This window comes from Marmota monax, unplaced genomic scaffold (genome assembly GCF_021218885.2).
Source record: "Marmota monax isolate L192 unplaced genomic scaffold, Marmota_monax_Labrador192_F-V1.1 WCK01_AAM20220418_F8-fsc00054, whole genome shotgun sequence".
NCBI classification, from domain to species: domain Eukaryota; kingdom Metazoa; phylum Chordata; class Mammalia; order Rodentia; family Sciuridae; genus Marmota; species Marmota monax.
The window spans coordinates 10651618-10678972 of record NW_026692145.1 but is presented as its reverse complement, the minus strand read 5'-3'; the positions used below and the strand labels follow the sequence as shown (position 1 = coordinate 10678972).

Sequence of the window (27355 nt, the reverse complement as noted above, 5' to 3'; positions counted from 1 at the left end):
CAGGCCTCAGTGCCAGGAAGCATTCTTTCCCACTGCAACTACCTTTTTGATTGATGGACATATCCATTGCTATAACTAACCATATTACCTTGTGTAGCCTACCAGTTTCTCAGAGCTGATTCATGTCCTAAATGTACACATTTTTGGATGTAACTTCATTTTGACTAATTTCATGCAGAAACAAAACTTCCCCATTTAAAAATACTGTACACTATTTCATAAATCCTTTTGGAACATGGAGGGGTAGAAACTAAATAAGTCTACTAGGATTTCTACCTGTACTTAGCTTAAGTGCTTCCTTGAAATAAAAATGATCCTATATCATGGGCCAATAATAAATTGCAATAATTTGCAAGGAAAAGAAAGATGCTCTCATATCCCTATTATATAACCCAAGGTAGACTATCAACTATCTTCCAACTTTTCACCAGCTCCAAATAGATCCAGGGTTATAAAGGTTTTAGACTTCTTTGGAACAAGACCTGGATGGCGGGGGGAGTAGGGGCACAAAAAAATGCCACCTTAGATCTTTTTTGAGAATCAGACAAAAACTATAAATCCAGGAAAGTACAAATTATCACAAATTAATATTTACTAGGGGTGGGGGAGATAAATACTCCCAAGCTCAATAATAAACCTAAAGTTAAGAACACCTTTCTGGAAATGTCAAGCCTAGGTGCTCTTTAGAACTTAAGAGAAAATTTTTGCATATTATACAATTTTCACGTAAAAAGTTTCAAAGATGAGTTTGAGATCAGGAATATCTCTTGGCTCACATTATTTACTCTGCACGTAAAGTAGTAAACTCTACCTCACTCAGCCTTCTCAACAGGTTTACTTTTCCTCAGAGCACCTCCGTTCACCTAACATACATTTATTATCTCCACTGACTTGAATGGAAGCTCCATGAGGACAGGGACTTATTTTACTCATGGCTGTACCTCTGGTGCACAGGAGGCACTCAATATTTTTCAATGAATTTCCTAAAGGAGATTCCACTCACTATAGTGGAACTGGCAAACTATAGCCTACATGCCAAATCTAGGCTTCCACTTGTTTTTGTAAATTTTCCTGGAACTCTGCCATGCTCATTTATTTATGTATTAGTTATGACTACTTTCATACTACAATGGCAGAGCTGAGGAGTTGCAACACAACCACATGGCCCACAAAGCCTCAAATATACTTCCAGGTCTTATATAGAAAAAGTTTGATAGCAGTTATTTGGCCCGTATTTCCCAAGCTAGATTGAAATCACCTTGGGACCAGAATTAACTCTTTATTCCTTTTTACCTAGAACAGAGCAAATGTTAAAAATAGCTATCATTACAGAAAAAAATACAGATTTTCTACTTCCAGCATATTTTCACACAGTTAAATCCAAAGCTATTGTGTTCCATCATCAATGCATTTATAGTAAGGCCAAAACCAAAGAATACCTGTATTCAATGACTGGAGAACAAGTAGAAAAAATCTGGATGCTAATTAGTACCAACTTTCTGATTCAAAATTAATAACCATGTAATCTTTAAAATGTGAATGCAACATAGCAATTAGAAAGTTCTTCCCTTGTGTTTCAAGTGATTTTGAGGTGAACCATGGTTATTTTCTCAAAAGTCAAAAATCACTTTAATGAAATACTTTTTATGTTAGGCACATTATGGGTGCTCAACAGTGGAGTGAATAGATCACTCTCTCACAAATAATTATTCTGCATATTACCTTCCACAAATTACAATTACCTGAAAGGGAGCATCACGATTCATGCCCCTTTGTCAATTCTAAGATAGGCTCAATATTTCTTTTTTTTAAATATTTTTTTAGTTGTCAATGGGACTTTATTTATTTATATGTGGTGCTGAGAATCAAACCCAGTGCCTCACACATGCTAGGCAAGCACTCTTCCTACCACTGAGCCACAACCCCAGCCCCTCAACATTTCTTAATTCTTTAAAAATATATATACTTTTTGTCTCTGAAAATTTTGATTTGTATAAGTATCATTGTTTCTGAAAGCTCAACATGAAGTGGATACTTCTGGGCATATGTTCAGCCCACTGCTTACTCCAAGTGCAGAAGTAACCAAACAAAATGTTTTGTTTTTCCATATTATAGGATAATGTTATCTGACAATAATGTAGTTTATCCACAATAAAATGGAGAAGGGCTAGGAAGCTCAATGAATTATCTTTGCTAAGTTATTCTAAATAAGCAACAATATACACAATGATATACAATCATTTGAGAAAACTATTTTTTATTTAGAAAAAAGTTTACACTGGTAGAATTCAGTAGATTAAAAAATTCTCTTTTAAAAATGTCACTGTGAAACTTTTCCAGATGAAAGTTCAGCAATACAAAGCTCCTATAGCTGTAGAATTAAAACACAATTAACTTTTGACACCCCCCCCCCAAGATTTGTGAATACAAGGAAAAAATGGCAAGGGATAAGTGAGCACTGTTATCTTTTTCTTTTTTAAACAGGTTTTAATGTACATGTTCTATATAAAATGATTCCTAGGCATTGCATAAAGACACTCCTTCCAATTTAAGTAACTAATATTAAAAACAGGCCAAATAATAAATTAAAACCGAGCTTTAAAATGAGGTAAATTCAAAATGGTTCAATAATTGTTTATTTTCAGTTTCAAACAGTAAAAAGGAAGCATTTAAAATGGGGGAGGGGGGAGACTAAACTCAGGCAATATTTAGTTAACCAAAAGTGAAATTCTGTACACATGTAACCTTATTTGCTTGTTGGGAAGTGTATGCAGCACATTGTGCTAAAAATATGGAACAATCAACACTTTCAGCCATTACTGAAAATAAACATGTAGAAATTAAGCAACAAGTTAAAAATACAGTAATGCACAACTCAACAATTTTAGGTTTTCCACATGGAGCAATAAAGCAGATAACTGAATAATTTAAGGAGATGCAAATGGGCCCTCTTCATTCATAATTCTCGGCAATCTACTCAGGAAAATAAATTTCTGGTCACAGATGAACAATTTCATTCCAATCTCACCTGAAAGAAACAAAGTGATTATATTGATAGATAAGAAAGGAAGGAAGGAAGAGAGGGTATGAGGGAAGTCAAAGGAAGAGGGAAGGAAGTAGAAGAGAGGAAGCAAGGAAGGATAGAAAGGAGGAGAGTGGGCAGGGTGGGGAAGGAAGGTAAGGAAAGGAGGAGGAAGGGAAGAAAAAAGAAGGAAGGAAAGAAGTTTAAAGAAAGAAAAGTTAGTGAGTCCCATCAATAACAAAGACTTGAACTGAATTGCCAGAAAAGGATGAAAATATTCATGTATTTCTCATTGTCCACTCTTAGAAACCATTTAGACGGGCATAGTATGACTCATTAAAAAAAAATACAACACTGAACAATTTGTGTATAAAGGAGTGGTAGGGGTTAGGGAGGGGAAAAAAATAGCAAGAAGTAAAACATTCCATGGGGCAAGCAATAGCTTATCAAAAATGAACAGAATACATTTACCAAAGAAAAGGAAACTATTTTACATGATTAACAAAAAAGAGGAAAATAACATCACATTTTTCACAAGGACACAATTTTAATAATGACTTATATTAAGATGCAACATCTGCTAAATTATAAAAATTGCTTAAAAAATATATTGACTCAATTATACTCATTTCCTTTCCTTTATGTATTGACATTTTTCAAATACTGCATATTGAAATAAATTCAAAACATGATCATTACAACATGTGGCAAATAACTTCATATCTGCCTAACATTTGTTCTCAAATTTTAAACTAATGCTTAACGCATTAAACTTTATTGATGAAAATACTACATTCACATATTTCATAAAACGAGAGCTAGAAGGGGCCTTAGAAAATAATCACACTTGCATGAAATGCTGACAAATAATTTACATATCATTTCTACACAGAATTCTGTTCACACCATGTATTAATCTTGACATTATCAATTATAATTGTGGATACACTGATGTTGAACTTACAATTTAATACTTAAAGTCATTGTTCCTGTTCATCAACTGATGAATAGATAAACAAAATATGATACACATTCATACAATGGAATATTATTTACCCATAAAAAGGAATGGAGTACTGATACATGCTACAACATAGATGAATCTTGAAAACGTGATGCTAAGTGAAAGAACCCGGACACAAAAGGCCACAGTATTGCATGATTCCATTCATATGAAATGTCCAAAATCGTCAAATCCGTACAAAGTACATTAGTGGTTTCCAGGGGTTGGAGGAAGGGGAGAATTAAGAGTGACTGCTAACAAACATGGGGCTTCTTTTGGAGGTGAGAGAAATGTTTTGAAATTAGACAGTGGTGATGATTGCACAATATAATGAATATACTAAAAACCATTGAATTGTACACTTTAAAATGGTGAATATCTCAATTTCTTAAATTGAAAAAAAGGTAATGTTCCAATAAAGAACATTATGGTGTCCATATGACCATAATTAGTAGAATAAGAAATGGGTTCTCAATCATGAAGACATCACATTAGGAGAATTACTAGGCAAGGGAAATTGTAATGACATACTTAAGGGGACATTAAAGGATAAAATTCATGTTGATATTAAAACATGTAAAGAAGATCTTTTCCAGGAACTGAAATTAAAATTTTTACAAGAAGCCAAAATCCTCAAGTGACATAATCATCCCAACGTTGTCAAACTTATAGGAGTTCGCACACAAAGACAGCCTATCTACATCTTTAAGGAACTGGTTCCAGGACGTGGTTTCCTCTCCTTTCTGAGAAAGAAGGATGAACTAAAACTCAGTTAGTTAGTGAAATTTTCATTAGATGCTGCTTCTGGATGGCGTATCTCGAGTAAAAATTGTATGCACAGGGACCTTGCTGCAAGAAACTGCCTGGAGGTGAAAATAATGTTCTGAAAATCAGTGACTTTGGAATGTCTCATCAAGAGGATATTGGTGTATATTCATCTTCTGACTTAAAGCAGATTCCCATTAAATGGACAGCACCAGAAGCTCTTAATTATGGGAGAGATCGTTCTTAGAGTGACGCATGGAGCTTTGGCATCCTCCTCTGGGAGACCTTCAGCTTAGGGGTCTGTCCATTCCCTGGAATGACAAATCAGCAAGCACAAGAGCAAGTGGAAAGAGGATACTGGATGTCAATCTCTCATCAGTGTCCAGAGAATATTACAAAATAATGCTGAAGTGCTGTGATTACAAACTTGAAAATTGCCCCCAAGTTCAATGAACTTCAGAAAGAGCTATCATCAAGAAAAAAGTCACATAGAGATGAAACAGTGCCAAATTCAGTCTTTGGGACCCTATCTTCATCAGAGTTAATAGTTTTCTTCTCATTAACATTGAATTTATATCACATTACCTGCAATATTCTTTAAAGTTTATTTTTTAAACTAACTTCTTTAAAAAAATGTGCCATTTTAACCACTGTAAATAAGAAAGCATGGGTTCTAAATGTAAAGGGTCACAGAGATTTGTCTTTTTCATACCTAGGATTGTTGATGTTTCTCAAAAACATTGTCTCCTTCAGGCTCATTTCAGTCTGCTTTCCTTCACCACAGACATCGACACTATATTGACTACGAACCGTACTGGTAATACCACGTTTGTAGGACACATTCAAATAAAAGGTGGCCTTCTACCCCACTGAAGCAGGAATACATTTGTAAGCATCATTTTACATTGGTAATTATCTGGACTTCCTAGGTTTTCCTTTTTGCCTGAAATAGGTTCTGTATTAGGAAGGTTATCATTTTCCTATGTTCCACCATGACCTCCATTAGGAAATCAGAACACTATGCATGAAAAGCCCCTTAAAGAGCACTCTCTCAAAGAGTTGAGGCAGTTGACTCTAAATGATGTTCTAAACAGTTGTGACAGAAAGAGGCAAGTTTGGAAAGGTAAGGTGGTTTGGAGAAAAGGGTAGGTGATCAAAGTGGAGAAGGGAAACACAATTTTATCAGAGGGATGCCTTTATAAATACATGCTTATTAAGTTTATGGTCAACTACATCAAAAAGGTCCTAAGAAATGTCTCAGTAGTTCATAGATTCCTCCCTAAATAGCCGTTTTGATGGCAACAAAAACATTTTAAGAGGAACTATAAAATACAAATCCACCAAAATAATACCTTATTCATGGTTAAGTGTCTTTACCTCAAAGAAGGCATCCCAGAATTGTATTCCCTGCATTTGTATTAGTGTCTGAAGCTGTCAGGATTTCATAATCTGTGTGTGTGTGTGTGTCTCCCCATCCCCCACACACACACACCAAGTAAAAATACATATACAAATAAAGTCAATGTTTAAAATGCCAAGTGAACATTTATAAGGAAGAAAGAAATTATAAGGAGAAAGACTTATAAGGAGAAAGACTTAGGGACAGCCATACTGATTCCACTTTATACCTTCATTTGCCCTTATACTGCAACCTAAGAACTCTCATAGCAAACAATTACTGAGATGTTCCATGTAAACAAAATGTAACAGAGTTAAAACAGGCTCTGTTGAGATGAATCTTGACTGGATCCAGGGATGCCTCTCAGAATAAATGTGTGCAGAGGACACTAACACTCGGGCAAAGGTGGCACAGGATCCATTTATAAGGGCTCATACCCATATCCAGATGTTTAAAAAAAAAACAGCACCTTAGTGAATATTTGTCTACCTTAAGAAGAGGAGTAAGGAACAGAAAGTTCCTCCTGCCCTCAGTTGTGTACTGTCTATGAATACCAGTACACAGAGCCCATATCCAGTACTTTTTAAAAGTATAAAGGATAATGCAGACAAAACTGTTTCATGTCTATCATTTCAATCTCCCAACAATAATTTCAAGCATACTTAATGATTACTACAAAATGAAATAAAAGCATAATAAATCTGCCCTCAAAATATGTTGCAACATATAAAACAACTTCTTTTTAATTAGTATGGTTTCCCCTTCTAATAAATAGTGTAAGTAAACTGAACCTACTTTTGATGGCCAAAAAATACTAAAGTGTTGCTCGTTATCAATGTTCACACTAATCCCAGAGAAAACACTACCTCTGCACACAGCTTTCCATGTAAAGTGAACAGAGTATCTAAAACATCCCAGGTAATAAAGAAAACTACTTGGTTGTTTGATGAGAAGGAAAAGATACATAGCCTCTAACAAAATCACAATCTATGGAGGTATATATGCATAGGAACCAGTGACTAGGACAAGCTCACATGTAAGCAATGGCTATCCTAACATACTCCCTACCCCAGTCCACATTATCACCATCTAGGAATAGGCCTTAGAATGGCAATACAATCTTAAAATAAGAAATCTGTGAGAGCTTAGGAAGTAAATTTCCAAGTATGGACTTAAAGGGGGGGGGGGATTATAAAAATCACCTGTCTATAGGGGCTATATAATGAAAACAAATGAAGTGAGGTGAGTGCGGACTGACTGAGGTGAACGGTTTTAACTGTGGGCATTGGGGGTGTGCAGGGTAGAAGGTCCTAGCTCTATGTGGGTTGTACCTAGGGAGATCTGATTGTTGCCATGCAGAAATCAGGACACAATGTTATCAGATGTTCTAATTCTTCAAGAAAAACTGAAATCTGGATTTGTCAAATCTTCTGATTGCTAAATTAAACTAATGTTTTTTAAAAAAATTAATTTTGTGTGAGGCTAAAGAGGTAAACAGCCACAATTTGACTAGGGGCTGAGAATTTGCCAATCTTGGGTTCAGAAGATAAGAGTTTGTTTACACATATGACAATGGAGATGAGAATTTAACCAACCAAATACACTTGGCCTTGTTGGAATGGAATGTTACAGAAATATAATAAACTAAACATACAGTTGCATAGGATATGAGATGAGGATTACAAATATAAATTAAAATTGAGAAGACAAAAATGGCTTTGCAGGACAATCTTAATAGGCAGGAATTTATTAATTTATCTTATTTGTTTATTTATTCATTTGGGTGCTGGGTGACTGAATCCCAGCACCCACTTGGGCATTTTATCACTGAGCTACCTCCCCAGGCCCTTTATTTTTGAGACAGGATGTAGCTAAGTTACTTAGGGTCTTGCTAAATTGCTAAGGTTGGCCTCAAACTTGTGATCATCAATAGGCAAGAATTTTTAAAGAGTAAGGTAGAACAAAAGGTTAAATGCAAAGCTGCTAATGTTCAAGAGACTCAATCAAGGAAGGAAAGGATACATAGCCTCCAACAAAACCACAATCTAGGGAGGTAGATAAGTAACATACTTATATATGCTTATTAAATGAAATTGGACAAAAACTTTACAGGTAACAAAAGATGCAGTGAACAGGCAGAATTTGCAACTAAAAATAGCAGTCAGAACAGGAAGGCAGACTCTGAAAGGAATATAATCGGGGTCACATTTATATATTTCTTAGTTCTAATGTGATTATTTCAATGTTTCTAAAATCAAGGTGATGGATACAAATCAATGATACTTCTCTAGCTATTCTCCTAAATTGTTCTAAAAATCAATAATGAAATCTTAAAATTAGTGACATCTTTTATGACACATATTAGCAGCTCTCCTCTCTGTAGAATAGAAAATAAATTTAAAGTAAAGGCAGTAGACTTAGAAGCATCTTAAAGGTAGATGATGCCAATCAAAAATGATGAGATTTCTGAAGGAAAGGAAAAAAAGAACCAGAAGGATTTGCACAATAGCTGAATGAATCCAAATAGAAAGAGGCAGCCAGAAAACAATCAAAAGACACAGAGGAAAAGGACAAATCAAGAGACTAACAAAAGTTAAGAGTTTATCCAAGAAAAAAGTATATACATAGTTGTCAGCAAGAAAACTGAAGGAGCTACATGTATCTTTACAAGAACATCTGAATCTAGAAGCTTTGCTACAAGATCAGGAGCCAAACATACAGCTTTAGCCAGCTTTTTCATGACTTTCCTCCAGAGGGATTATATAGACAAGTAAAGTACAAATTCATGGCCAGTATAAGAACAACTCAAATCTTTAGCACAATCCTCACATACAAAATAATAATACTTAGGAAATGAATAAAAAAGATGTATAAAAGCATGGTGAAAGTTGTCAGTGACAATGGTGGTCCCATTACAATGAAGATCTGAGAAGTAGGATTTTTGTTTCTTTAATGGAGATCCTAGGTGAAAGCAAAATGCCAAATTAAAAGAAAGATTAAGATGGTCAGGCATGATAGCATATACCTGTAATCCCTGAAGAAAGAGTATTGCAAGTTCAAGGCCAACCTCAACAACTTGTGGGACCCTCATCAACTTAGCAAGACCCTGTCTCAAAATAAAAACATAAGGGAGCATGGTGATGCTTGCATAATAATGCGAGTGATTTGGGAGGTCAAGGCTGGAGGATTTCAAGTTTGAGGCCAGACTCAGCAACTTAGCCTAGAGTCCCTAAGCAATGTAGTGAGACTCTACCTCAAAACAGAAAATATAAAAAATAAAATAAAATGTGCTGTGGATATAGCTCAGTGGTAAAGCAAGCCTGGGTTCAATCCCCAGTACCAAGAAATAAAAATAAAACAGACTGAGGATTTGGCTCAGTGGTAAAGCATGCATGGGTTCAATCCTCAGTAGCAAAACAAAACAAAAGGTTAAGAATTAAAATAACAAAGTTTAAGTGTTTGAACTAAGGAAAGGAATTCTAGCCCCCCTCCCCCAGCAAGGAAAACAGCTGGGGTGGGGCAGAGTTGAAGGATGGGCAACAGTATTTCTTTTACAATCTTCTTAATTTAAAAAAAAAGCTAGTAAATTTTATATTCTCTTTCAGAACTCTTGTTTATCCTGGTCTACTACTTAGATAACAAACACAAGCTAACAAAACACAAAAGGCACACCACTATCCGGAGGTCACCAACCTGACAACCTTAAATCCCTGCTTTGCAGCCAAAATAAACATGACAAAACCCACCCCCTAAAACCTTTATTCTAATACTGAACTGGCTCTCAGACATTTCTCATTTATAATTTAAACTATGAATAACCCTGGTTATCTATCTGGTTGCACTAGAAAAAAAAACTGCAGCAGCCAATAACACTAGGAGCAAGGTAGAGAGAACAGGTATACTTAATACTATTAGGACAACTAAAATGGGCAATAAAAAAGCACAGTCAACAACTTCAAGAATGTCTCTTTGGAACTACTAAATGTAGGGGGCAAATCACCCTACAGACTTTGATAATCCTACAGTATCACCAAAAAAGTCTGAACACTCCAAATACTAAGATACACATAATTTACTTAAGATGTTTAAAACACTTTATATCTCACAAAAAAACTAAATGTATTACCTTGTAAACAAAGTTGTATATTTAAATTCTATAAAAGCACAGACCTTATTTTCTGACGTTGCAAAACATGGACAGTGGTAGGAAAAAAAGGCACAAAAACTTAAAAAACCTTTGGATAACTCATTTACCTAACAAGGCAAAAAGAACAACAGAAAACACTAAATACTTGGGTTTGAGTACTGGCTCAATTAGCTCTGTGACCTTCTTTAATGCAAATACCACCAAGACTTACAGGGCTACAGGTATTTTTAAAAGGGAATTAATAATCTAGAAAATATGAGAATGAGTGACAAAGAGAGTGCCAGATGTTCTTAAATACATTCAATGCTTTCCCCAGCCTAAAGTGTGGCTAATCAACAAACTTAAAATGAAATCAGCTTAAAAATAACTGCAAATCTTACTCTACATCTGTACCAAAAGACTTGGTCATTATATTTAAGTGAAAATTTCAGGTAGCTTTATCTTGCAAAATTGATTTTGTTTCTTCAATATTATCCAATCTTATTTTTATATTTCTATCTTTAAATGAAAAGAAGGTGAGAAAACACTCACCTTGGCTGAAAGTCTTCATTATCTGTGCTTGTCCGAGGACTTATGAGTAGATGACAAATTAAGGGAAAACAACTTTGGGGAGACAGTAGAATAGCATCCCACCTTTTAATACAATTCCTCATCTTCCAAGTCTAATTGGCTCTTACCAGCCTGGTAGACTCAAACTCTTATCAGCTCTGCTCATCTGCCACATCATTTTGCCCTTCTATTCACCATGCTCCCAGCCCAAGGCCCTCTGTTCCTTTTTTTCTTCTTGGTGACAATACTGTCAGAGGGTCAATAAATTCATTGTTGGCAAAAGACACCTCAGTCACCACAGAAGTTTAAAACCAAAACAAGAACATGAAATCTCCCACTTTCAGATTTCATACATTTGAGAAGATTAACTGGAAAGTTCATTTTCAAACTAATAATTTCCACAGTATTTAGACTACATACTACAAAATGTATAATTCTAAACATGATGGGTACCAAAGCTTTCCATTAAAACTACCGAAAATTATTAATTAATATTAAGATGAAAAGGATATTGTTTCTTCTCTTCCTTTCCTCCAGAACTGTCCCTTTTCTCTTTCTTTTCTAACTTTTCTTTATCATGCCTGGATTCCTATAAGGAATGGTGAAATTAGTTGGGGGGAAGGGAAACCAAACACATTTAAAACAACAATCAGCTCAAAATCCCTTTTCATCACCCAACAGCCATAATGTTTCTTCAAAAAGTTAATGACACCAAAAGCACAAGCAATAAAAGAAAAAAAAATACACTGGACTCAATCAAAAGTATACACTTTTATGCACCGAAGGACACATCACAAAAATAAAAAGACAGCCTACAGAATGGAAGAAAATATCTGCAAACTATATCAGGGATCTAGTATATAAAATACATTAATTAAAAAAAACTTGGGGCTGGGGATGTGGCTCAAGCGGTAGCGCACTCAACTGGCATGCGTGCGGCCCGGGTTCGATCCTCAGCACCACATATAAACAAAGATGTTGTGTCCGCCGATAACTAAAAAATAAATATTAAAAAAAATTCTCTCTCTAAAAAAAAAAAAAAAAAAAACTCTTGCAACTGAGCAACAAATAGACAACTCAATTTTTAGACGGCCAAAGCTTTCTGAATAGATTTCTCCAAAGAAGATATACAAATGGCCAACAAGCAAATGAAAAGATATTTAACATCATTATTCATTAAGGAAATGCAAATAAGAACCATGAGATAGGACTTCAAACCCATTAGGATGGCTATAAAAAAGAAAAAAGCAAACAATAACCAGTGTTGACAAGAATGTAGAGAAATTTGCACCCTGATCACTTGCTGGAAGAAATGTAAACTCCACAGCCACTGGGAAAAACATTTTGACAATTCCTCAAAAAAGTTTAACATAAAATTATTATATAACCTAGAAATTCCATTTCTAGGTATATACAAAAGAGGATTAAATACTTCATAACAGCACACAATTACCTGTAGTAGTACTATTCATAGCTGTCAAAAGATAAAAAACACTAAAAATCCATCAACTAAAAAATGGATGAACAAATGTGGCATATTCATATGCTATTTACTCATAAAAAGAAATGAAGTAATGAAAGATGTTACAACATGGAAGAACCCAAAAAATGTCATGCTAAGTAAAGAAGACAGAAATAAAAGGCCATATTATTGTACAATTCCACTTATATATAATATTAAGGATAGGTAAATCCATAGAGACAGAAAGCAGATTAATAGTTGCCAGGGGCTGGGAGGAGGGAAAGTAGAGAGTGACCGCTTAACAGATATAGGGTTCCCCTTTAGGACAACTGAAATGTTTTGGAACTAGATGGAGATGACTGTGTAACATTATCAACACACTAAATGCCACTGAATTGTATACTTAATTTTATGTTATATGAGTTTTACCTCAATTAAAAAACACATTTAAAAGGAGCAGCCTATTGTTGGAGGCAAACAGAATTAAACCGTTCAAAATCCTTTTTAATTTTTTAAAACTGCATTTGTGAACTACTAATATACTGCATATATTATGAATATATATAATAATGCTTTGCAAACACACTTTAGTAATGACATTACTTGATGTCACATGTATGAGATTTAATTTGAATATTATCCATTAGCATATAAGAGAATATACCTTATACTTAATTTTAAAACCAAATACAAATTTCTAATGAGTTTATTATTCGGATAAAATATTATGAAATTGATTCAAATCCCATTTAATAAAGAATTTGACACTGTAATGGTCAAGGAGAATCCATGATATTATATTTTAATTTCAGGAGTGAAGACACTAAAAGCAAAGAATTGTGGGTAGCAAAAAAAAAAAAAAAACACACACACACACACACACACAAAGAAAGCTTAAAACTCAAAGACAAAAGTAGGTGGAAGTAGAAGAGAGGACAGGAAATTTCAGAGGTATACTAACTCTACCCTCCCAGTAATTTGGGACTGATTTGGTTCAAATTCCCAAAACACATAATTTGCCCTCCCCCAATGCCTTTTCTTCCCAATATCAAATAATTTAAAAACAAAAAACATGACTTGACTAGGGTAAAAATAATCAATATTTGCCAAATTCTCAAAGGGTTGATTTTTTTCAAAGTGTAATGTTCCATTATATTCCTAATTTACCTTCTTGCCACCAGAAGAGATTTTATCCATCTTCTCAGATTTAAATGAATCACCACCGCCTTTTTCTTTGCCTGAAGATTTTGACTTATTTTTTTCCTTGTCTTTCTCATTTGGATAAGGAGACTCACATGGGCTTTCACTTTTGTGTTTTGAAATCCCCACTAAAATTACAAAAGAGAAATCATAAAAGCCTTTTCTGATTTATTTGATGATTGTTTTGAAGGTATCAATAAATCTACCTACTTGTTCCATTTTCCTCTTTACGCCTCTTGGTTAAGTCTGGTGGCACTTCCCGGTCATTGTTTGAGTGATCCTAAAACCAAGAATTGTGAACTACATTGATCAACAGTTTATGCTTTTATTTTAAAGCATTACTTTTATACAAGAAAGGCACAGCTAACTAGCACTGGAGAATATTTGCAGCAGTTTCACATACTTGGTAAAATGGCATGAAAGACAAGCAGAGCTGGTAGAGATTACTAGGCTGAAGATCCTTATTACTGTAGAAGATGCAAACACACTTTAGGGTGAAAATACCAATTAAAACTCAAAACAACAGACTGCTATGGAACAAACTAGTATTTTTTGAAAGGTAAACACACTACTATACAATAATCAACTTTCCAAACTAGTTTTTAAAAAAGTACAAACCCTTTTCCGCTCTTTCCTGTCCTTTTCATCTTTTTTCTCTCTTTCTCTGGATCTTTCCCTTGACTTGTCCAAATCTTTCTTGTCCATTTCTCTCTCCTTACTCTTGGACAGTGGTGGAGGAGTATGATTAATGTAGAGCTGTTAAATTAAGGCAATATTACTAAAGATTATTAGTTTTCCAGTATTGGAATCTTTGGGGTTTTTTTTGTTTGTTTATTAAATGAAAGACAAGTGGCAGTTAGACCCAAAGTTAAAACTGGTCAGCTGTCTGTATTACAAGAGATAAAATAAAAGAGCATCACACAAATACAAAGGTTTCATGTCTTGTCCTTATAAAAACAGCAACTTAAACTCAATCAGTTCATTATTGCCTTGACTGAGACTCCTTATTTAGTAAATTCACTAGCCAGAGTCCTCATCATCAATCTGTTGTAAAGACCTATAACCACAAATATTAGAGTCCATATGTGGAAAACAATGACTGGACTTTCTGTGTTGCATAAAAAAATACAAACCTCTGCACAATCATGGAAATTTTAAATTCTTACCATCCATGAATAGGCAGTCAATGATGACTGTGAGCAAAAGTATAAAAATAAAACAGAGCTAAGACTTTACTAGCAAGTCCTTTCTGCCTCAGTGTAAACCATGTAGCAACTGTCCAAAATTATTTTTTTATAAATGTAAATCAAAACTGCTGCATATTCTCTACTTCTCAAATAACCACAACTGAGTATGAAATTTGTCTAATTGGTTCTAATCAGCTCAAAAAGCCATCATGTCAGATGAGGGTGATTACATTACTAAAATACTGGAAAGTAATGAACATATATTCTCCTCTGCTTGTTCTTTCTCTGCCGAAAGACAGAGGGGCAAGATAACAATCAGACATCAAGGATATTCTAACTCTAAATAACTGAGAGATAAGCCTACTTATACAAGTTATAAATATGGAAATCCACTATAAAAGAAAATATTTAAGCAACAGTCAGGAAATAGCCCCAAACCTAATCTTAGGGTATTATAACCATCCTACAAGTTTATGTTTAATTTAATACATTCAAATATTAGGCAACAGAATACCAAATACAACTCCATTACATAACTGCACAATTCCAGATGTACCTTAGAAATTAACAGAATATTGAGACAAAAGTCAAATATTTTTACATGAAGGAATTCTTTGGTATTCAAAGGAATACAAGAAAAAGGAAGACATCAGTATGAGAATTAAACATTTTTTTTTACACCAAACAATTGCAATTCAGTTGGCTGAGAAATATTGCCATAGCAATGCAGAAGTATATTTTTTAAAATTTCAAAGTTTAAAAGTTGATGATCAATTGAAATATACAAAATGTTTATTAATAACAAAGAGCAAGAGAATGATAAACAGTCATAAAAGTACTTGCCTAAAAGATACTCTTGCTGGGTATGACTTAAATAACAAATCTCAAAAAGATTTTTCTAAAAGAAGTATTGCTTATTTCTCCCAAGAAAAGAGGGGTGTGTGTGTGTGTGTGTGTGTGTACATGCACGTGCACACAACTCTCTGCAAGAATGATGTTTATACCTGTGCCTACTTGTATTCTGTATTGCAAGGAACTGAGAAACCTCCATGACTTACTTCAGGCATTAATAGTTAAATATTTCATTCTTGATGTAAAAAGTCAAATAGCTCAACTGACACACAATTAGAAACTCTTAGTTTAGAAATATATTCAATTCCTCCTTTCTGTCTTTCTAAGAATAATTATAATCACAATACTTTTTTCTGCAAAAACAGTTTCTCATGCCTATTGAATAAAACATATATATTCCTTAGCTTAGGCATTCCAACCCCTTCATAATTTTTCAGAATTACATCCTACTGTTTAGCAAACCAAGAAGTTCTATGCTGTGGCCATCGTGCTCCCTAACTCTGAATCTTTCCAGTAGTTCTCTTTACTAAAATGGTTACTCACTTTTAATTTCTTAAAATCCTACTTAGCCTTCAGACACAGCTCAATAGCCATCAGCACTGCAACCATGCCTCAACTCTGCAACTCATTTTCCAATGAACTCGTTTTATTGATTGATTGATTGACTATAACAGGTGTTCCCTATTAATTTCATGTCATTTGTTTTTATCATAATAGTTTTTGGTATGCTATCAGAGCTAGGGTGTCTTTTCTATTTTTATATACTTCCTAGTGCTAACTACACACAATGAGTGCTCAATATCTTTGCCAAATAAAATTAATAAAAGAGAGAATCCCAGAGGCAAAACATACCTAAAAGCAGGGAAACAGTTTTATATGCACAAGTGACATGATAACACAAAACACATATCCTCCAAACTCTAGAAAATGGAAAGCTATCCCAGAAACGGTGAGGTTATGCATAATCAATTTTAGAGATCACTCAAGTCCAGGAAAAAATTGTATTCTAACACATTCATATGCTATTAAACTTTCTAGACACATAAAAATGCAACATCAGCTACTACACATAACAGTACTTTGGATGTTTCAGCAAAGTCCAAAGGCTTAAGAGTTCATTTCAAGTATGTATTGAATACCTAATTTATTGCTGAGCATCATGCTAAACACTAAAGATCTGAAAAGTGGTATGAGTCACATAATTTTAGAAGCATATTTATATGCCATTTTCAAATTTTTCTGGTTGCACGCAGAATAAGTAATTGAATATTAAGTGCCCACAAAGTTGTCATTAAAGAAAAAAAAAGGTGGGGAAACTGACTTGAATCACTATAATTTAAAAATAAAAACACACTAAAGGAGCTGGGTTCCCTTTCTACTGCTGTTGAAATGGGTGCTAAGAATAGAGGAACCTTGATTTTAGTTCCCATTTTGATACTAACTAGTTGTATGCCACTGGGAAGTCTCAAGAACTTTTTTCAGCCTCTCATTTGTCAAAAAGACAGTACCATCTGCCCTATATAGCTTCACAGCACTGTTATGAGAATGAAATGAGACAAATACATGTCATCTCACATTTTATTTTCAAAAGTGTTTTACGTATGTGAGAAACCGTAATTTTCTTCATTGTTTAGAAAATTCAGTTAATTTTTTAATAGCAGATCTCAAACTGCTTCATAGTACATTTCAGTAAATAAATACAAGACTGTTAACCCATGAATTTAAAATAGCCCACACATGCCACTGATGGTTAAGACTGGCACATACAATCCCAAACTGGTTATGAAGACCTACTATATTGCATTACATATTTAATTTAGCCAAAAAAAATGGTTTTACTTTGTTGTTAAAGGTACTCATGGTAAAACCTGATACTATTTTGATCAATATAGTATATTCTAAAAACAATGCCACATTCTTAGAGCACAAGCACATTAGCTAATCTACACTGTTAAAAAGTAGTGCTTATTTGCCCAGAATCCACAGACATTTCATTATAAAGCTATAGGTCTAAAACCAGTTAGTAGTCATGTCAAGTGACTTTCAAAGTTCCATTTGGTCCATCAGTAAGGAATCATAATTAGCAAATAGGCAATAAAATAGAAAAAGTAAAGGAGAGTATGAATTTTATAATTATAGCAAAATGGCATGAACAATAAGCAATTCAACTATGATACTGAAAATAACTCCATAATTGTAATGATACACAAACTGTACACTATTTTTAGTAGCAGAATACCCAGAAAAGTAGAATAATAAAAATACTGACACATAAACACAAACAACAATTTGAGTATTCCCATCCAGGGGAATTATTATTTTATATTAACTGTATTTCATGATATTATGCTACAACTGCCAAAAAGATATCTCAGGAAAGGAAATATTTTAAAAATTTACAGATTGAAATGGACTCAGCTTTTTAAAAAGTTATGTGAATCCATCAAATTACCTTTTTGGTCTTCTGAGCTGTCTTTAAAAAAAACAGTCCAAAATAGTCTGTCAGATTCGAGAAATTAAATAACCCTATGCCGCCCCAAAACAAACCAGAAACTCTCCCCTCCAAAACCTTAAACTTATTTCAAATTTTGAAGCATAAAAGAATGCATAACACAGCAAGCAAGGATAGATTATATAAATGTTGCCACATTACACATATTTAATAACAATCTCTGTAAAGGGACCATTGTCATCTGTTCTTTTAGTTTGTGATAAGAAATTCTAAGTAAACAGGGTACCTTTTCCCACTGATCCTGGCTTAATAATTTACTAGTGTGAGAGTATCTACTGAAAAAAAAAAAGAAGTAAAGAACTTTTTGGTTTACTTAGGCATGATGATTTTAAAAGACTCAAACCTTTGCGGAAGACTCCTTGAGTTCGATGAGACTGTCCTGTAGAAAATGAATGGAGATGACAGGTGAGCTGGCATAGTTCTCAGAACCCAGAGGAACTTTGGGAAGTATGGCTGTAACCTGGAAATAAATCAGCTACCTCTTGTGAAGATAAATTCCATGATATCATTATCAATATGAATATCAACAATAAAAAAAAACTATGTAATGGAATTATGTAAAAAAAAAAAACTAAATTATATGCACTTGATGTAAGAAATAAAAAAATTTCATTCTTTCTGCTCAAATTTGTAAATGTCAATGCCACTTTTTTTTAATATCTCTGCACTTATGCTTTAAGTAATTTAAGAGGGTTAAGAAAGCAAAACATTTTTTCTCCACAAAATATTTAAAATAGTGGAGGTTACTGTGGAAGAAAATTAACTTATATTTTCATAGTCCTTCTTTAATTGGAAAATTCCAAACTTTACTTCATTTAAAACTCTTATACATATTTTTTTAATCCTAGCTGAAAAATTTAGTGGCATTATATTATAATAAAACAAAATATATTCAACAAAAGAGTAGAGCACTGTTTTTGCAAAGCACCTATGATTGGTGAATCTCATAACTCCCACAAGAAAAAAAAAAGAGTATTAAAAAAAAAAGGAAGAAAGAAAAAGAAATCAATTACGGTATTCCACCACAGTGCTCTTGATGAAGAATTAATAACTTACAGTTTTAAAAGTTCAACGTACTGCAAATTCAAAGATTCCATGAAATTAGATGACTTTAGTATTAAAATTAAATATGGAGCAAGGAATGGCTACCCTGAGTCTTCAAGAAGGCTACACCCACGATTTTGTGCTGCAGTTGAATGCCTGGGGTTTCTCTTTGCTGGGTGGTAGGATTGGATGCCACATCTGCTCTTATCGTAACGCAAGGTTCAACTTGTTGGGAACCCAATGGGTATAAACAAACCTCCAAGGGAAGATACAACAGAAGCTGCATGCTCACTGAATATACACAACTACAGGAGAACTGATCACCAAGGAGACTTTAAAATGGAACTCCTTTCAAGACTCCTTCTTAGAAGGCACATCGGTATGATGCTCATCAAGAAGCTTGATGAATTCAGAGGTATCTTGTTTATCCTGTATCATCCAGGAAGTCTTCAGTGCTATATATTCTTCAATATTTATGCTGAAAAATAGGCTTCTTTCTGCTGAAAAGATTCATTTGCTTGTAGCTACCATTGCACTCCAAAAAAGCCTGCTTAAAGCAGTGAGGCACTTCTGGGTAAAATTTCTCTTGCACTTTGAAACACTACAAAATTAGTGCTAGGTCCTTGAAGTTTTAACATTTTTATAATAAAAATACTCAATAGGAAAAAATATCAGTCCACCAATACAGAAAAAATTCATTTTCTAATGCAATATAAAACCTCCAGTGGCTCCAGTGAATACTTGGCACAAGACTTGAAGGAAGTCAGGACACTGGTATTCCAAACAGGTGAGCCTAACATGGACGCTGCCTTCCTCAGGCTATACTAACCTTTACTGTGGAGGAATGTGACGGAGAAGGGTGGGTATCAATTTTGCGGCGTTTTTGTTCTGTTAGGACAAAAAGAAATGGTCAGAATAGAGTGTATTTCCAGTTTTCCAAACACTTAAAAGAAAAGGAACAACTTTTAAGATCATCATGTGTTCATCTCCCTAGCAAAATCTCTACATAACTTACCAAAACAAGGAGACAACAAACAAATGCACATTAAAATAACAAAAAGGTAAACAAATATAAAGAAAGGCACACTTGCCCCTTTCAGGCTCTGCAATATCTGATCGGGGAACAGGTGACTTCAAGGACCCAGAAACTGTTGTTTTTTCTCCTCCTTTAACATTTTCCTTTGATTTCATTTCCTTTGCTATATCTCTTTCTCTGGATGGCTCCTTCTCTCTTTCCCTTTCTTGAGTCGATTTTGATTCTACGATGGGAACAGTCGTCTTGAATTTCTCATCTTTAGTTTTTTCTTCCTTCTTGAATTTTTCTTTTTCTTTGTCAGACTTAGGCGTTCTTTCCTTGGTCTCCCTTGCTTTTTCATCTTTATTTGGCCGCTCTTCCTTTGGTTTTTCTTTACCATCTTTACCAAGTACCCTGGCCTCTGGACTAGTAGCTGGAGTCTTTTCTTTTTTCTCTTTTTCTTTGTCTTTCCCTTTTTCTTTGTCATTTTCCTTAACAGCTTTGCTGCTTAAGAATAAAAGCAGATTTTAGGACAAATACTCATAAAATATATTCCATGTTTAAAATCATAATAGGGTTTCTTATTGACTTCAAAAATCCTAGAACTAAGAGGAATCCTTTGAAAAGTAAAGGACAACTTAAGTAAAAAGGAAAATATTTCTTTATCCAGTAAATAATAAGCAAATTCATGAAAGCAAATTATAAGAACATCAGGTTCTTTCTGTACACATTCATAATCTTTGAGGCTAACAAAGTAAAATACAAAAATATATTCCACAAATCAACCAAGGGTGCTAGCATCAGGGGATGAATTATTGAGCTGGATGGATTTACTACTCTAAATTAGTGTACGCTTTTCCTAGGTTAACTAGACTTACTCAGATTGCCCACAGCAATCACTCTATCCTAAATTTTTTTCTAACTTCACCACCTACATCTCCCTGAATATCCCAACATGGGAAACAAAACTGCTAAACCATAATTTAGATGGTGAGCACACACCATCAAAATAGGGGTATATACAAAATTTTAAAGTCCAACTTAAATGACTTTCATACTGCTCAACTACTACCCTCCTTCAATTTATGCTTAATGAGGCCAATTAAAGGAAATTTAGAATTGTGACATATGGCACTATGTTCCTACCTGTTTGAGCCACTATTTCCATTGCTTGAATTCCCTTTTGGTGTGGCACTAGAAGCTTTATTAACAGCTTTCACACCACACTGAGATCTCTCCCTTGATTTATCTGAAATAAAAATAAGGTTTTCTTTAACAAGCCCCTAAATGTAAATAAACAATTTCACAGCCAAATGATTAGAGGATAATTAGAATCAGCAGAATGATTACTTTTTAACAGTTACATATTCTCACCTAAGGAATAAAATTATAATATTAGGCTAGCACCATACTTGTCACATGATATAAAACATTCCAATATGATAAAACAAAAACTATTATTTATAAGTTTCTACAAATAAGCATACCAGTCTCCTCAGTACTGCTTTCATCTGATTTAGATGCACTTCCTATCGATGATGAAGAAGGCCCACCACAAGGCCCATTTTGTACACTGGCCACAGCATTCCTCGGAGGGGGGTCTTTGTGATGAAACTCATTTTCAGGTATCATGTATGACTTTTTACTTTTCAACTGCCCAGAGTAGCTGAAAGTCGCACAAAGTGTTTAAATATACAAATACAAGTCAAAAAGCACAAACATGGGGTTTAAAAGAATAAAATTAGCAAGTTATTTGTTCAACTACTTGGTTCCAGAGAATTAAAAAATATTAATTTTCAGTAATTTCTTAAAGGTGCTTTTAGAGAGTCCTAAATACTTTCTTAAAAATAACTTCAAAATAAACTAATCCTTAAACTGACTTTTTTTTTCTCTTGAAGATCTGATAAATTCACTATGATGTTAATATTACATTTCCTCCCATTTGAGACGTAGTATATATGACTTGTGACACTATCATCCAGTATAGACCGGAAGTTGATAATCAGAAGTGACAACTCTCACCAGCCTGTGGGAACATGAGCGCATAATCTCCCATAATCTCCTGAAGTAAGGCAGAAGATAAACTTCAACACTGTAAAACATTTTAAAGTCTTCAGAATCCTTCTGTCAGCTAGTCTCATAAATTACATTAAAGTATAATTTTGTTACCCCATAGCCAATGCATATAGATCTGGCCTCTTCTCTTTTTCTTCTTGGCAGATTTTATGCACTCTTCTTTCCAAAGCCTGACCCAGATTCAAAACTTTTGGATACCAAGGAAGTATTTTTGTTAGCACAATCAAGATATTCCTGATGTGAGTATATTCGCCCGTTTCAAGGCAATGTACCGATGCCTACAACAAACATTTTAAGATCCATTATTATTATTAAGTACAAATATGAAGAGAAAATACTTTTTAAAAACCCAATTTTTTTACCTTGGTTAGTTTGTAATGCCATTTATGTACAACATGCCGAAAATTTTCATAATCTAATTGATCAGCTTTATTTCCACCATCAAATCCAGTTGCCCGTAATATGGTAAGGAATCCTGGGTAGTTTCCACATTCCTAAGGAAAAACAGTTTGTCACTTTTAAAGTTACATCTGACAAAACAAAAGCTGAAACTTAAGTATACTAGATCAATGATTCCACATAAAAACAGCATGAATATTTGGATAAGTAGTTTTCACACAAAGGTTTGGATTATTGCATGATCCCAATTTAAAATAGAATAAAAAGGTATGCTATTCTTTACAACTGGATCTTAAACTCAGCTTCCCTTTTAAAACTGAACAATCTAAAGATTACTGCAAGTGGTCATTCTATACATGAGTAAAACATAAGGTATTTATCATACCTTTTCATATGTGGCTCTATCACTATGCCACCTGGTCACAGTCTCTAACATGCAGCAAAGAAATCTCCCATATCGACTAGCTTCATTTTCAGTACAGCTTGCAACTGTGTAAATGATGTCAGAGAAAACCTACAGGGAAAAGTAGTTAAGAAAAAAAAAAGCCAAGGTCAAACCAGTTTAATTATTAGAACATTGTATTATAGCAAGTCATACCAGGTAAATTCAGTCAAAATGTATTTCCCCTTTTATATTCATACTTGCAGAGACTTTTGGAGAGTCTGGCTATTGAGAGATAATAGCACATTCATAAAGCAACAACAAGAAAAGAACTTTTATAAAGAAAGCTGATTTATGACAGAAAAAAACCTATCATCATTATCACATAATAACTTCTTAAAGACAGCTATAAATATGACTAGGACTGGGGGACAGTAAGCAGAAGCAAAACTGCAACTAAAATAGGCAGCTGACATGCTATAATGTACGACATTTCTAAACCACAAAATGCAGTAATTCAATATAAGAAAAAAGCCAGATGCAAAAATCTGTGAATATGACCACACTAAAAAGCTTCCCTGATTTTATGTAGGCAAGAAGATGTAAAATTTTTTATTGTGTTTTTTGTGTTTTTTTTTTTTTTGAGAAGTGAAGAATGGAGAAGAATCCTGTCTATGATGATAAGACATAAATTCAAATGATGATTTAATAGCTTAATCTTGAATGCTGTTACATATAGTTATTACTCAAAGTGCTATTTACGTGTAGATATTCATTTAATCATCACAACAATCTCATGAAGCAAGTGCTTTTGTCCCATCTTACAGATAAGAAAACTGAGGCACAGAGAAGTTAAATAACTTGTCAAAGATCAGACTGCTAGAAAGTAGTAGAGCTAGGATTCAAGTTATATGTTACTGAATGATCAATGGGTTACAGAAGACATAAAGGAGGAAATCAAAAAATTCTTACAGATAAATGAAAATACAGACACAACATATCGGAATCTATGGGACACAATGAAAGCAGTTTTAAGAGGGAAATTCATCGCCTGGAGGTCATTCCTCAAAAAAAGGAAAAACCAACAAATAAATGAGCTCACACTTCATCTCAAAGCCCTAGAAAAGGAAGAGCAAAACAACAGCAAATGTAGCAGAAGGCAAGAAATAATTAAAATCAGAGCAGAAATCAACAAAATTGAAACAAAAGAAATATTGAAAAAATTAACAAAATTAAAAGTTGGTTCTTCGAAAAAATAAATAAGATTGACAGACCCTTAGCCATGCTAATGAAGAGAAGAGAGAGAACTCAAATTACTAACATACGGGATGAAAAAGGCAATATCACAACAGATGCTACAGAAATACAGAAGACAATTAGAAATTATTTTGAAAACCTATATTCCAATAAAATAGAAGATAGTGAAGACATCGATAAATTTCTTAAGTCATATGATTTGCCCAGACTGAGTCAGGAGGATACTCACAACTTAAACAGACCAATATCAATGGATGAAATAGAAGAAGCAATCAAAAGACTACCAACCAAGAAAAGCCCAGGACCGGATGGGTATACAGCAGAGTTTTACAAAACCTTTAAAGAAGAATTAATACCAATACTTTTCAAGTTATTTCAGGAAATAGAAAAAGAGGGAGCTCTGCCAAATTCATTCTATGAGGCCAACATCACCCTGATTCCGAAACCAGACAAAGACACCTCAAAGAAAGAAAACTACAGACCAATATCTCTAATGAACCTAGATGCAAAAATCCTCAATAAAATTCTGGTGAATCAGATACAAAAACACATCAAAAAAATTGTGCACCATGATCAAGTAGGTTTCATCCCAGGGATGCAAGGATGGTTCAATATACGGAAATCAATAAATGTTATTCACCACATCAATAGACTTAAAGATAAGAACCATATGATCATTTTGATAGACGCAGAAAAAGCATTCGACAAAGTACAGCACCCCTTTATGTTCAAAGCATTAGAAAAACTAGGGATAACAGGAACTTACCTCGACACTGTAAAAGCTATCTATGCTAAGCCTCAGGCTAGCATCATTCTCAATGGAGAAAAACTGAAGGCATTCCCCCTAAAATCTGGAACAAGACAGGGATGCCCTCTATCACCACTTCTATTCAATATAGTTCTCGAAACACTGGCCAGAGCAATTAGACAGACGAAAGAAATTAAAGGCATAAAAATAGGAAAGGAAGAACTTAAATTATCACTATTTGCAGATGACATGATTCTATACCTAGAAGACCCAAAAGGGTCTACAAAAAAACTACTAGAACTAATAAATGAGTTCAGCAAAGTGGCAGGATATAAAATCAACACGCATAAATCAAAGGCATTTCTGTATATCAGCGACAAAACTTCTGAAATGGTAATGAGGAAAACCACCCCATTCACAATATCCTCAAAAAAAATAAAATACTTGGGAATCAACCTAATAAAAGAGGTGAAAGATTTATACAATGAAAACTTCAGAACCCTAAAAAGAGAAGTAGAAGAAGATCTTAGAAGATGGAAAAATATACCCTGTTCATGGATAGACAGAACTAACATCATCAAAATGGCGATATTACCAAAAGTTCTTTATAGGTTTAATGCAATGCCAATCAAAATCCCAACGGCATTTCTTGTAGAAATAGAGAAAGCAATCATGAAATTCATATGGAAAAATAAAAGACCCAGAATAGCAAAAGCAATTCTAAGCAGGAAGTGTGAATCAGGTGGTATAGCGATACCAGATTTCAAACTATATTACAGAGCAATAGTAACAAAAACAGCATGGTACTGGTATCAAAACAGGCGGGTGGACCAATGGTACAGAATAGAGGACATAGAGACTAATCCACAAAGCTACAACTATCTTATATTTGATAAAGGAGCTAAAAGCATGCAATGGAGGAAGGATAGCATCTTCAACAAATGGTGCTGGGAAAACTGGAAATCATATGCAACAAAATGAAACTGAATCCCCTCCTCTCGCCATGCACAAAAGTTTACTCAAAGTGGATCAAGGAGCTAGATATCAAATCAAAGACTCTGCGTCTGATAGAAGAAAAAGTTGGCTCCGATCTACATATTGTGGGGTCGGGCTCCAAATTCCTTAATAGGACACCCAAAGCACAAGAGTTAATAACAAGAATCAACAAATGGGACTTACTTAAACTGAAAAGTTTTTTTCTCAGCAAGAGAAACAATAAGAGAGGTAAATAGGGAGCCTACATCATGGGAACAAATTTTTACTCCTCACACTTCAGATACAGCCCTAATACCCAGAGTATACAAAGAACTCAAAAAATTAGACAATAAGATAACAAATAAACCAATCAACAAATGGGCCAAGGACCTGAACAGACACTTCTCAGAGGAGGACATACAATCAATCAACAAGTACATGAAAAAATGCTCACCATCTCTAGCAGTCAGAGAAATGCAAATCAAAACCACCCTAAGATACCATCTTACTCCAGTAAGATTGGCAGCCATTATGAAGTCAAACAACAACAAGTGCTGGCGAGGATGTGGGGAAAAGGGTACTCTTGCACATTGCTGGTGGGACTGCAAACTGGTGCGGCCAATTTGGAAAGCAGTATGGAGATTCCTGGGAAAGCTGGGAATGGAACCACCATTTGACCCAGCTATTGCCCTTCTCGGACTATTCCCTGAAGACCTTAAAATAGCGTACTACAGGGATACTGCCACATCGATGTTCATAGCAGCACAATTCACAATTGCTAGACTGTGGAACCAACCCAGATGCCCTTCAATAGATGAATGGATTAAAAAAATGTGGCATTTATACACCATGGAGTATTACGCAGCACTAAAAAAATGACAAAATCATGGAATTTGCAGGGAAATGGATGGCACTAGAGCAGATTATGCTTAGTGAAGCTAGCCAATCCCTAAAAAACAAATACCAAATGTCTTCTTTGATATAATGAGAGCAACTAAGAACAGAGCAGGGAGGAAGAGCAGGAAGAAAAGATTAACATTAAACAGAGACATGAGGTGGGAGGGAAAGGGAGAGAAAAGGGAAATTGCATGGTAATGGAGGGAGACCATGATTTGATATCTAGCTCCTCATTGTTATACAAAATTACATATAAGAGGTTGTGAGGGGAATGGGAAAATAATCAAGGAGAGAAATGAATTACAGTACACGGGGTAGAGAGAGAAGATGGGAGGGGAGGGGAGGGGGGATAGTAGAGGATAGGAAAGGTAGCAGAATACAACAGTTACTAATAGGGCATTATGTAAAAATGTGGATATGTAACCGATGTGATTCTGCAATCTGTATTTGGGGTAAAATTGGGA

At 34.4% G+C, this 27355-nt stretch overlaps 1 protein-coding gene and 1 pseudogene across 3 annotated transcripts in view; one reads left to right on the top strand and one right to left on the bottom strand.

Moving 5' to 3' along the window:
- Positions 1-2609: 2609 nt before the first annotated feature.
- Thoc2 (THO complex subunit 2) overlaps positions 2610-27355 on the bottom strand; it is a 125821-nt gene continuing 101075 nt past the window's right edge. Inside the window, exons 26-39 of one of the 3 annotated variants that reach the window (XM_046468767.2) lie at positions 23018-23146; positions 22596-22727; positions 22327-22511; positions 21645-21823; positions 21304-21406; positions 20234-20664; positions 19972-20030; positions 18442-18477; positions 14166-14303; positions 13758-13827; positions 13515-13675; positions 11398-11474; positions 10868-10913; positions 2610-5101 (exon numbers count right to left, since the gene is read on the bottom strand). In XM_046468767.2, the coding sequence (XP_046324723.1) occupies positions 10886-10913; positions 11398-11474; positions 13515-13675; positions 13758-13827; positions 14166-14303; positions 18442-18477; positions 19972-20030; positions 20234-20664; positions 21304-21406; positions 21645-21823; positions 22327-22511; positions 22596-22727; positions 23018-23146 (1728 nt within the window). In that variant the 3' untranslated portion in view covers positions 2610-5101; positions 10868-10885. The remainder of the gene's footprint in view (positions 5102-10867; positions 10914-11397; positions 11475-13514; positions 13676-13757; positions 13828-14165; positions 14304-18441; positions 18478-19971; positions 20031-20233; positions 20665-21303; positions 21407-21644; positions 21824-22326; positions 22512-22595; positions 22728-23017; positions 23147-27355) is intronic. The other 2 variants (XM_058571554.1, XM_046468778.2) reach the window with 2 other exon arrangements.
- Positions 4289-5282, top strand: LOC124110083 (tyrosine-protein kinase Fer-like; annotated as a pseudogene).